This window comes from Rhopalosiphum maidis, chromosome 2 (assembly GCF_003676215.2).
Source record: "Rhopalosiphum maidis isolate BTI-1 chromosome 2, ASM367621v3, whole genome shotgun sequence".
NCBI lineage: Eukaryota > Metazoa > Arthropoda > Insecta > Hemiptera > Aphididae > Rhopalosiphum > Rhopalosiphum maidis.
Genome location: NC_040878.1, coordinates 76,775,017 through 76,787,847, shown reverse-complemented (window position 1 = coordinate 76,787,847; position 12,831 = coordinate 76,775,017). Strand labels below are relative to the sequence as shown.

The 12,831-nt window shown below is 29.2% G+C and overlaps 3 protein-coding genes across 3 annotated transcripts; 1 reads left to right on the top strand and 2 right to left on the bottom strand.

Moving 5' to 3' along the window:
• Positions 1–2,544: 2,544 nt before the first annotated feature.
• LOC113554040 (cyclin-dependent kinase inhibitor 1C-like) lies at positions 2,545–3,596 on the bottom strand. The gene is made up of 2 exons (XM_026957695.1): positions 3,487–3,596; positions 2,545–3,117 (listed from the first exon to the last, which is right to left on the bottom strand). The coding sequence occupies exons 1-2, from the start codon at positions 3,499–3,501 to the stop codon at positions 2,830–2,832; spliced, it is 303 nt and encodes a 100-aa protein (XP_026813496.1). The 5' UTR covers positions 3,502–3,596; the 3' UTR covers positions 2,545–2,829.
• Positions 3,597–7,163: 3,567 nt separating this feature from the next.
• On the top strand, positions 7,164–9,139 carry LOC113551805 (cuticle protein 16.5-like). The gene is made up of 2 exons (XM_026954298.1): positions 7,164–7,267; positions 8,412–9,139. Exons 1-2 carry the CDS (start codon positions 7,247–7,249, stop codon positions 8,736–8,738), a joined length of 348 nt encoding a protein of 115 aa, XP_026810099.1. The 5' UTR covers positions 7,164–7,246; the 3' UTR covers positions 8,739–9,139.
• Positions 9,007–12,015, bottom strand: LOC113551804. Its single transcript, XM_026954297.1, has 2 exons — positions 11,925–12,015; positions 9,007–9,736 (listed from the first exon to the last, which is right to left on the bottom strand). The coding sequence occupies exons 1-2, from the start codon at positions 11,946–11,948 to the stop codon at positions 9,170–9,172; spliced, it is 591 nt and encodes a 196-aa protein (XP_026810098.1). The 5' UTR covers positions 11,949–12,015; the 3' UTR covers positions 9,007–9,169.
• Between the last annotated feature and the right edge of the window lie 816 nt (positions 12,016–12,831).

Sequence of the window (12,831 nt, the reverse complement as noted above, 5' to 3'; positions counted from 1 at the left end):
TCATTATTCAACCCAACAAACATTTTTTGTATAGGAATCCACGTAAACACTAAAGTATATCTGTATGAATTTGATTTGAAAATAACATTAATTTTAAAAAAGCCTAATTACTTGTGTAAACTTTAAAACAGTTCATAGTTTATAAGTTATAACGTTGTGGAATAACTCGAAAGATTGATATTTGTGAGTGACGAGTGTTGGTTTAAAGTTGATCGTATTTTATTTTATGTCGATAAAGATTTTATCTGCAACGAGTTTTTGTTCCAATATTGAGTATATTACGTTATTTAAACCCAATTAAAATGAAATAGAAGTCATGCATTTAAAATATATGCAATTAAAACGTATAATTATTCCAGCATTTCATTAATTGATTATAATAGTTTCATATTTATATACTTAATAAATCACACAGTGATATATATTCGAACAACTTGTGTCTCAGCTGCTGAAGTTTAGGTTATAGGTGTAATACCAATTTAATCTTTTATTTATCTTGAGTAGCTGTCTATATTATAATCTCAGTTCTTGCTAACGATAGAATTAATATAGGTATTTGGCATATTGTCTGTCATGTGTGGTGTCTAGTACAAATAATATTTAATATTGTGTATTATTACTACCAACGCGGAAAATTAAATCATCACAATAAGATTTCCAATGCCTAAAAACCGTGTATGTTATCAGTGACGTAGACATGATTTATGAAAGGGGGGGATCGAAAAAAAAACTAAATGGGAGGGAGCAATTGAAAAATCCCCCGCCCTGCCAAAATTTTTTACTTTGGTAGTAAAATATAAGAACAAATGATGAACAATGAAATTTGAATGAATATAATTAGAATTGATTCAAAATTCACATTAAATACAATATGGTAGATTATTCACTCTAATACTCCATAAAGTCAACATTTCTGTATTATAAAATGCAACATCATTAAATGTATAAATAAAATAAATAATAATTAAATTAACAAATCTAGTTTTCTCTTTTTTTTTGCTAGTTAGTCTAACACTTTTGCTGCAATTAAATATTTCTATAAACTGGCATAAGTGTTAGGCCATTTAGCCGTCGCTGTAACAAATACATTTTCACACATTTTCAACAATCCCGTGAGTGTCTTTTTTTAGATTTCAGATAAATAAATGATAAGTACGTAGTACTTACTATGTACTATATAGTGCACTACGTATATATACGCGGTGAACTAAACCGGCCGTAGCGATGATGATCTCATTAGTAATTTCTCATAATGTAATAACAACGATAATATTATCTGATAACATTTTAAACACAGGCTCACAGAGGAAGCATAGCCCTTTTAGTCGAGCCTACATACATATTAATATATTATAAAGTATTGTCTTTATAAAAATAATAAGATAAGCTATAATAAAGTATAAACATAGTCGTTATTGACCATTTCGACTAAATAAACATTACTTTACTACAAATAAAATAAAATAAAATTATAATGATATTTAGTATTGACAAAATTGTCCAAATTCAATAGCTCGATAGATCATAATATCACAAAATATTGCATTTTAATGCATACTGCATAGTGTAAGCAAAAACAAAAAAAATAATAAAAATCCAATGGGGGGATCTGTCCCCCACGTTCCCCTTTGTATACGCCCCTATATGTTATTATTACGTAAATATATCAATAATTAATAAAGATTACAGTCGTAATTAATAAATATTGAAATTAAGAAACTACAAAACTTGTTTTGTGTCACCTTCAAAAAATTGTCGTTGGCAACCATCCCTACTTTTCATCTCACTCCCTCAACACTTAAAATTTTGAATAACTTCGTGAGCATTTTTTATTATTTCACTCTAACTTTTTAATTGCTTTAGGTTAACATTTATGGCTTATTTTTCAATAATTGTAAATCATATTATACATATTACACATAATAATAATAAGTTGATAAACTATAATGTGACTATTTTATCAAACACTAAATAGTAAATAATATGGGCGATCTGTACCTTATATTATTTTTGTATTTTTAGAAAATATTTTTTTACATTATTAAAGAATATATTGTATATTTATAATTATATGTTATTACAATATTATATTTAATAAGAATATTATGAGAATGTATATGATTATAAGACCTTAATAATAGTAACCGTCGATCACAAAAACTCTAAATACTATACTAACTAGTATCTGTACATAATATTTATGTTATATTCTTCCATTATTATTATTTTCATTTTAGCGAGTAAGAATATTATAATATCCACAATAGGCGGATATAGATACTTATAATTAAATTGTATTTCAACTACAGCATCAACTGCGTTTAAGGTAAACAAAAATCAATTTTTTTAAATTTCATAAAATTCCTTAATGGATTTACTGAGAGATAGCACCAGACTTAAATTTTTAAAATTTATTTTATGTTGATATAGTAACCCGATAATCTTAGCCAGTGATTTCATAAAAGCACAACAGCAGTGAACCACACCTGTATACCTACAAAATCCAATTGCACAAATATAATAGGTAAAACAGATAACAATATATAAAAACAATAATACACATTTTATTGACTCGTGGTTTGTGAAGAGTAAACAACTTTCGGTTTATTTATATTTTAAAAATCGTACAAGAATTATGAAAAATAAACATAACAGCAGTAGATTAATAATAATATTGTTTTCGTAACAAATAAAATATAATAATATGACGTATACGTGATTGCGAAATAAAGTATAAGAATGAAGATCGCGAAGGAGAGAGACTTCGACGCACGGAAATAGTACGACTATATACTGCGTGTGCTTTGAACTCTCGACTTGTGCTCAAGTTTAGAACAAGTAGTCTTGGACCAGAGGACTTGGGTAGGCGTATGCGGCGGGTGCATAGATAGGTGCGGGCGCCGGGTAGCCGACGATGGCTGCGGACGGGACAACGGCTGGCGCGACGGCGATGCCGTTATAGTTTCTGGCCACGTACTGCGAACTGTAAGCGGTGACTACTGGTGCGGCGGGAGCGGCCACGACCGGTGCGGCAGCGGCTAGGGGAACGGCAGCCAAACCAGACGGGGCAGCGGTGGACATGGCGGCCAGACAACAGGCTACGATAGCGAACAGCGACTGAAAAAATGAAAATAATTATGTCACAATATTATTGTATTATTGTATTCAGTTGGTAACGATAATTTCTTTTAATTATTTTTTATTTATAACTGTATAAATATAATATATTTTTCAGTAATTATAAAATGAGCTGATTTAATTAAAGTGTACAGTTTTTAAACTCAACATTTGCAACATAACCTATTATTTTCTAATAACACTGGTAATAATTAGTATTTTTTTAAAATTGGTATGGCCAATTCATATATTTGGAGGAGCACAATTTATCAGCCGCACACTCTACGATGGAAATCTACGTACGCTTATGCAGTGATAACAATACGACATTATAACGATTATTAGTAAAAAAAAAAAATATATAATTACCATTTTGATGCTCATTTTGATTTTGAGTTTATCGTTGAAGATACACTGTCGATGATAATAGTATGATAGGTCGACTGGACAGTTGAAGACTGATACCCTACAGCCGTATGGACAGTAGTATTTATACGGATTGTGAGCTCGATGGATAATAATAATAATAATAATAATAATAATATTCTGCATACACTCGGTGAATTTCCCAATGTCATAATACAATTATATATTACTGCCATATTATAATAATAATTGCGCTATCATATCATGTTAAATCCTTCGTCCGAATAGATTTGATGATCGGTATGTAAAACACGTCGACAACGACATCGTGTAGGTAGTAGATATCTATTCGTATGACCAATTGTTATATTTTGGCCACCGACCAATTTAATTATCGAGATTCGCTTTTATTCGTCCTTATACTCGACGACCTGGATCTGAATTGTATCACAAAGTTGTCATCGTCGTTATGTCATTATTTATGTGTACCGAGTATACCTAGCTAATATTATTTTTTTATTTTTACAACATGTCAAATGGCGAAATCCATTGCTGTTGTATGATTGCCAATTTGATTGACGAGAAATCGGTAGCAATGGTTATATTATAATATAATGTAATAACCATTTTAGTTTTCTCGAATCATCGATTTATCCTAATAATATTTATTACTCGAAATTTTTATTGTATACATTATGTATCTATTAAACCAAACTATAAATACTAAATACAAATACATATCCTATACATCTCATACAGAATAGACCATAGTTTATATTGATAATTACAATTAGATAACATAGTTTTGACTAATAAATCAAGATATCAAAATTATAAATATAAGTAATGGTGGTGGAAATCTAGTGCAGTAAAAAAGAAATCTGTACTTTTATAAGCTTATAGCTGTATATTAAAAATAAGAATAATTGTTTATGATTGGAAATAATAGTCGAATTATATATATATATATATATATATATAAAATTGATTGAAACCCGACTGGAATTAATTTTTTTTGATAATAATACTTTTCTTTCAATACTTTTTTCGTAGAACTTTTTATTTTATTTTATTTTTTATAACAGTTATAACATTTTATTGTGCTAAAATCATAATAAAAATAATTAATTTTAAATTTAATAAAAATATATTTCACTTGTTACTATACCTTTAATAATTATTTAAGAAAATAAAATACGATAACTGAAAACCGACATTTTTATTTAAATAACATTTACTTATAAATACGTGAAATACATGACTTGTCTGGAAGACAACAATAAAAAAATTACATTTACACGTCTTAATAATAAAAATGAGCTCAATTTTCTGATGAATACCATAGAACGTACAGTTTAGAAGTGTGTCAATTACTATTACTATCGTATGTATAAGGTTTTTCCTTTTTATCATAATTGATTTTTAAGTTTATAAATATAATATAATAGCGACTTATATTTATATTCCAAGATATATCTTGAAATTATTTTCCGTGTTAATTATCCATAGACCATAGGTAAAAGTTTTTAATAAAAAAAAGTCCAGTATATCTACAAAAATACACATAACAACTTCGATAATTAATTAAGGTACCCAAAATTATAATGACTAAGTAGTGGTAATTGGATAAGAAGTTGTCAGAAAAATGTAGTATTGAATTAATTAAAAAATAGATTAAAATTCTTTTATTTTTATTATTAATTTATACAATTTTACAATCTATACATATGTGGTATTATAAGTATAATTATTATAAGGGATGTTTTTCTATATATTATGTATAATGTATTGTTGGCGAGGGGATGAACCATGAAATATTGAATCCAAAACATTGTATGAATGATAGTAAATAGGAATAATGTCTTGTACTTTGCTTACTGTGTATATGATAACTAAATAACATAAGTTGTCCGTTGTATAAATAAAACAATAAAATTAAAAATGCAAAATAGTAGAAATTTTTTTATACAATGTATATGGTAAGGTGTGTAATATTGAATATTATATACTTAAACTAGTTTTTTATAGATTAATATATTAGAATTCACTACGTTAAAGTGTTCATCAATTGTAATTTTTTTTCTTAGTTTATTGTCTACCTAAAATTAAAATATTTTAGTCTTTAGATAAAATCAACATCACATTTGTTACTTTTAGATAGTGTTTTAAGAAGACAAATATATTGTAAATTCGCATACCTATTAAAAAAAAAAAAATTAAAATAATCTAATAGTATTAAATATTTAACATCGATTTTGGTCATTTTCGAATAAAAGTCAAAATGTGCCTAGTAACTAGTATGTACAATAATTATCATTCTCCGAACAAACAAAATACTAGTTAAACATAACAGTCAATAGAAATGTCATTATTAATTTATAATTTAATATTATAGGTATTTTGCATGACGTGTTTGTCTTTTTATTTTTTTATTCTGAATTTCTAAACTTATGCGTTAGATTAATAATTTTTTACTACTAATTCGTAAATACATTTCTATTTGAATTCATTTTAACTTATCTACGGATGCAAAATAAGCGGATGGGTATTATAAAAATGTATTAAAAGTTCAATGAAAAGTCATAAGTTACGACTCATAACTAATCAAATACTATCAATTACAAAATTTGAAGATTTTGATCACTTTATAAATTTAATAAAACTATACCAAGACTATAATAAATCAAACGATAACTATTAATAAAATTAAAATATTTGGCTAAATAAATTTGTATGCATTATGAGTAGTTTTTTCAAAATCAATGAACATATTGCGGAATTTACACATGCATTATGAATAATTTTTTTCAAAATCAATGAAAATATTGAGGAATTTAAATCTAAAAATGATTTTGATTCAAAACTTGAAAATTATTAAAGGAAAGTTGTAGTAAAAACTTCCAACTTATATACTAAAGATATATTAAAAACTAAATCTATATATTAAGATTGGGAATTGGTCGTCTTGTTCGTCGTGTCGATTGTAATGACTAATTGGCAATAACTATGCTTAATAAGTAAGTAATCAATGTATCTTCCGATGGTAAACTCTCCCGTGTCTACTTCAGACTTCAGTACTACCTGATGGGTATACTTAGACTCTTCTAATAACTTCATTTATAGATTATAACTTTCTGTATAATTGTAATGCAACGTTTATAATAGTAAGAACGTGCACATTTTAAAAAGTTGAATATATAAATGATAGTTAATAATATAAATCGATTTCTTTAGCCACGAGCTATACTAAATTTATAGTCAAGATACTAATAAAATAAAAATATGTCTCCATAGGCAGTATATCCTAGATAGGTATGGAAGATAATATTATGAAGTAATTCATTTTGACCAGCGTTATTATTTCATTCGTAGAATCTAAATATGGTCACCGTGCGACCTTATAACCGATGCGTTTTTAGAATATTTTATCGGTAACCCAATTCCGGATTAATATTCAATATCCATACATCGTGGCATAGTCCAAATTATATAATATTAACTATACATTTGCGTCTTATTGTAACTCTGTTTGAGTCAATGCCAAATAATTTAATTTTACAATATGAATTTCAATGTATATGCAATGATTAAATGATACGGTCACCTGCAAAATTTGACGAGTGGGACACTCGAGTTAATTTCATCGGTCCGTATATAAATGCAAGTCCATCTCTGTCCAAATATCATTCGCACAACAGCAGCTTGTAAAGCCATACAAACTTCTTTCAACTCGTAAACTAACCAAACCAACCAAATACCAAAAATGAACGCCATCATGAAAATCGTAAGTACAAGTATTTAACAGTTGCAATATTTTTTTTATAATTTTAACAGTCGAATATTAAAACGATATTGATTTAATGATAAAATGTGCTTAGTTTAGTTATTATTTTTTAAATATATCATATGAATAATAAAATTCAATATTGTTTGATTAAATAACTTATTAAGTATCAACGCATTATATTTATTTTTACTATGTAATGAATCAATCATAAGCAGATATAGTTTATAAAGCCTATTAATTTATTACACATTTTGAGAATTCAAAATGTAGCTTCTTATTATTTATTATTCTTATTATTGAAGGAAAAAATATTAGATGTTTTTCAAAAGCGTAAATTTGTATATAAAAACTCATTAATTAATTTTAAAAAACAATCGTTAAATTTTTACGAACATACTCGAACAATCATGTAATTTGCAGATTAAAAAATAAAAAAATAAAATTTACTTACATTAAATAGCATGATGTACTTATTTATTTGGACAATCTTTCGCCCTTGTGTCCAATTCAAGTATAAAAAATGTTTGGAATTTAAATTATTACAAAATCGTTACGATAAACTCGATCATAATCCGATATAATACAATATTTTACGATCACATCATGTTTTAAACGACTACAAATTCTGCCTTAATAATATTGTTCTACGATTTCCGAGTTGTTCTTAGATGCCCCGAATACAAATTGCCTATACCAAACTCCCCAAACAAATCACGATGAATCAGACGACAATAAAATAATAATATTAAATTTTCTAACATTTAGGGACGCGAGAACAAGGGTGTTGTATCTCCACCTATTTTTTTTCTGTCCATTGGTTTTCATAATTTATTGTTAAAATAAAAATTAATGTTTTCAGTATTTTTTTTTACATGTGATTTTTAATTTTTTATATAGGTAAGGTAAGCTAATAGACAGATAATACAAACTCATCTTTTACACACAATTAATCATATTATATTCATATATCTGACTATATCATCTCTGGGTAAATGCAAAAATATAATTAATTTTTTTTATATAACACGGTGTTTATGAATAGTCCAAAATCATATCGCCTCTCTCGTTGAAAAAAGTTGAATACGCCACTGTCGACATTATATTATATATTTATGATTTTTGTATTTTATGTTTCGTGCAGACATTAGCCGCCGTCGCAGTGTTCGCATCCGCCATGATGACCGCTTCTGCCAAACCTGCCGGACTCGTGCCCGCCGCCGCAGTCGCTCCGGTGGCCGTTGCAGCACCGTACGCCAGCTCGTTCACTTCACACAGCGTGGCCCATAGCGTGGCCACTCCAGTCGTGCCAGCCGCCCCAGTCGTAGCCGCCGCTCCATACGCCGCAGCGCCCTACGTCGCAGCACCTTACGCATCAGCCCCTTACGTCGCTGCATCACCTTACGTTGCGGCACCTTACGCAGCTTCCCCCTACGGTTACTACCCGTACGCGGCTCCGGCTTACCTGTAAAGACTTCCCCGGCCGACGACCACCACAAAACAGTCGACACGATGACAGACGACCGGAACGACGAGATCACAAACAACGCCACTGATTCTTTTCATTCTTGTATATTTCTATCGCATTATAATAACAATGTCCTACGATCGATATGGTATTATTGTGTAATTCGTAATAATAATAATAATAAAAAAAACATGTAAACGTCACCGCAATACGAAAATAATGCGTATCACGTGTGTAAACGTTAAATGTAATATAATACGTACGAGCACAATAAAACATTATGTAAATTTAATAATTGTAATATAATATGTTTGCGCCGCACCAGCGGCGTAAAACGTTTTGATACGACAATATATATATATATATACACTATCATTATAATAATAAATGTTCATGAGCAAATATGATGAGTTTCGTTTTCATTTTTGGCCCGCTCATCGGTCAACCACCTGATAGTTGTAGTAGGGCGACGCGTAGTCTGCCTGCACCACCGCGGCCGGCCCTGCAGCAACGTACGGCAAGCGTTGGTCGTGATGGTGCAACACTGGCACGTCAACAAACGTCTTGTGGACGGTCACCGAGGGCTCGACAGCCGTCACCTTCGGCACCACCGTTTGCACTGGCCGGACCACCGGGTCGAACCGGCGAAGCTGTTCCACGTGTGGCGACGCGCCGTACGCGTACGCCGACAGGTCCGGTTTGTAGACGGCCGACGGCGCATAACCGACCACCACCGAGGGCCCGTCGGCATAGTACTGCTGCTGGTGATGGTGTAGGGGCACCGACTTGCCGACGACGGCCGCGGCGTGGACGCTCACCGGCACTTGGACGCCGCCATAACCGTAACCGGCCGCGTATCCTCTGGCTTCCGGTCCGAACTGAGCCGTCTGCAGATGCACCGGCTGTGGCGCTTGTGGAGCCGCAGCCGCAGCTGCTTCCGCGATGTCGGCAACCAGGATGACTGCAACGAACATCACCGCTACTACTGTTACACTGGTCATCTGTTCAACAACAAATTGAATTTGAAATTACGACAAGTGTAATTTAAGAAATAAATAAGCGATATGGTTGCTTGAATATTGAGTTTATATGAAGTTAATATTAGAGCTGATTTACCATTTACGTCGTTATAATCAAATTTAAGAAAATTATATAAACTGTGACGAGCAATGGTTTTTTTTTCCATAGCATTAGTTAAAAATCAGTTGAATGTACTAAAACTTTTATTTTTAAAATTAATAAGATTCGCTTTAAAATTAAAATATAAAAAAATCTCTACGTTGAGCTCAGTTTATATTCTTCTTTATAAATTCATTAATAGGTAACTCTAATATTAACTGAAAATAATTGTGGTAAAAATTTGGAAAGTAAATTTGCTGCTATTAATGCTATAAGCTACAGGTGTGATATACAAAGACAACATAATATGAAGTACGAGTTATATGATGTCCTCATAACTACTCGTAAGTCATTGCTATTCGGCACGTCAATTTGAGATTTTTGGATGTAATATTTTAATTTATTATTCATCTACTTGAATTATTCATAATTATTTGATAAACATAAAAACTATATTACTCATATTCGTAATTTCAATTATGCTTTTTTATAATAATTTAAGATAGGTAATTAATATATTGTTTTAATCTATTAGTCGTTGTCCAATAAATTGTTAATCGTATTTTTGTTATCCTTCAATCGGTTTTTAGAAAGCTCAAATTTTTTCTTCCCAAATATTTAATCTTAAAAATATAATCGATCTCTAATGCTAATTAATTATTACATTTAATATGAAAAAAATATAATTTAAATTTCAAATAAACAATCAATATCAACTATAACGAGTATGTTAGGGAAATGCCTATAAACGTTCAAAATCTCCTTCAAGTCATTAAAATTATTAATTATAAAAATAATTATTAACCTTACATATTCAGTGTACCAATAAAAATATACTTTTTGGAAATTTTAAGTATTAATTACATCATAATAAACAATACGTAATTGAAATGAGAAAAATAGATGTATGTTGTCGTTTTCAAATCAAAAAAAAATATAACAGCAAAAACAAAAATCTAACTTTTGATAAAATGTTGAAACACAATATAACACTTTTAAATTCAATTTTTCAGCATTAAACAAATAAACATACCAACGGGCAATGCTATTACTTCAAGTTTCTGTAAACGTACTCAATAAAATATGGAAAAACCCGTCTTGAGATACTATTGGATGTGACATAAAGATAAACAAATAATATAATAAAGGTATAATGTTATGAAATAATAATACATTAAAAAAAATGTATCAATTTTTTTTTTATTTTCTGTTATCCTTAAATATCCTTTAAATCTAATCAAGTGAATTCAAATGTATGAAATTAGTTGTATGTTATCTAAACTTTGTTTTCGGGAAAATGTTATATTATAACAAATAAAATATCTAAATAAAATTATTATTGTACTCGGTAAATTGTACGAAAAATAAAATATAGGTAAATCGATTATGTGTCGAATAATTTAATACTCTTCAGAAACGCGTAATGGTGTAAAAATGTCAGGTTAAATAACAATTTAAGCGATACATTTTTTAATGGGGTTTAAAAAAAAACTTTATAAAGCGGGTATTTAATTCAATGATACGAATCTTGTTTTGTATTGCATTTAAATATAGTCAGGGAAATTACGTAGTAGAATTTTAATTTTAATATTATGTCGCATTACAAATACCTATATACCAAAGACTTAAATATTTTATCAATATGCGATTACAAGAGAAATGTAGGTACATCTAGAAAGATTTCTCCATTCGTGGGTGTTATTTTGAGAAGGTGTATATTAATTTATTATACACATATTATAATAATAACAACAACAACCGATAACCGGTTACACTTCAGTGCTTATCCAATGAGTTGGTTTTGCAACACCGATTATTTCTAAATTTTCGATAATATCACCAAAAATTAAACAATAATTTATAACTATTAATTGACTAGTGACTACCCACAGTGCAAACAATTTCCTAGCACCTATCTAACAATTTTATCTTTGATAAAAGTACAATATCATGGACCACTTTAATAAATATATAAATAATTTTGATTTTCCTTTACAAAAGCGATGCAAGTACGAATATATAATAAACGAATATTATAATGTTAAAGTTATTAAAATCTGTTACACTTACGTTTGGATACATTGATGAATTCATAGTTGCTTATACGAATTACAACACAGCTATAGTCGTGCTTACAGGAAGAACTCTGCGTGCAGTGTTGTGGCCGATTTTCACAATGCCCAATTTATATTGGAAATATTTATAAAGAGTGGGGTAGTGGAAAAACATCGACGTACATTATACTGTGCATCCAATGATCTTCTTGCAGTTTCTCTGGTTTGAACGCTGTAATATGTAATGACCTTAGAACTAAACGATTTAGAGAGTATACCTCACAAGACTGTTAAATTTCATAGTTATCATTCTATTTACAAGAATAATTTGTAAATAAAAATGACCGAAACTATAACCAATAAATTATTAGTTTTAATTTCCAATGGAAAACAATTCAGTTCTAATAAACACGCCGATCGCTGCAGTTAATCAAACATAGGTGCATTGTCACTTTTGTTCCACGTTTTAATAGTAATAGTATTACAGGATTTGGTGTTTATATTACTCTAATTGTCAATATTTAGTACCTAAAATGTACTAAAAATGTACTATTATGTAATATTTTAAAATAATAGCCACACCATATGAGTAATATATTAATAAATTTCCAGCACGTGTCTATATCTATACTTATGTATACTAAATATATAATTTATACATTTGGTAATAAGTATCGAGTGTATAATTTTATTATATAATTATGAGAAAAGACAATATTTGTGTTTGCAATTGTCATAAGCAACTTAAACATAAAAGTAAAAAATATTGAATCGCCTAATACATGTATACAATTTAATGTAACGATTGAATTTATAGGTATAAGTACGATATTATATCGTATCTAAATGATATAATATGTTTTATGTGACCATTGATTTTATAATATTGTAAAATAAATATGGTAGGTATAACTGGAGTTCTA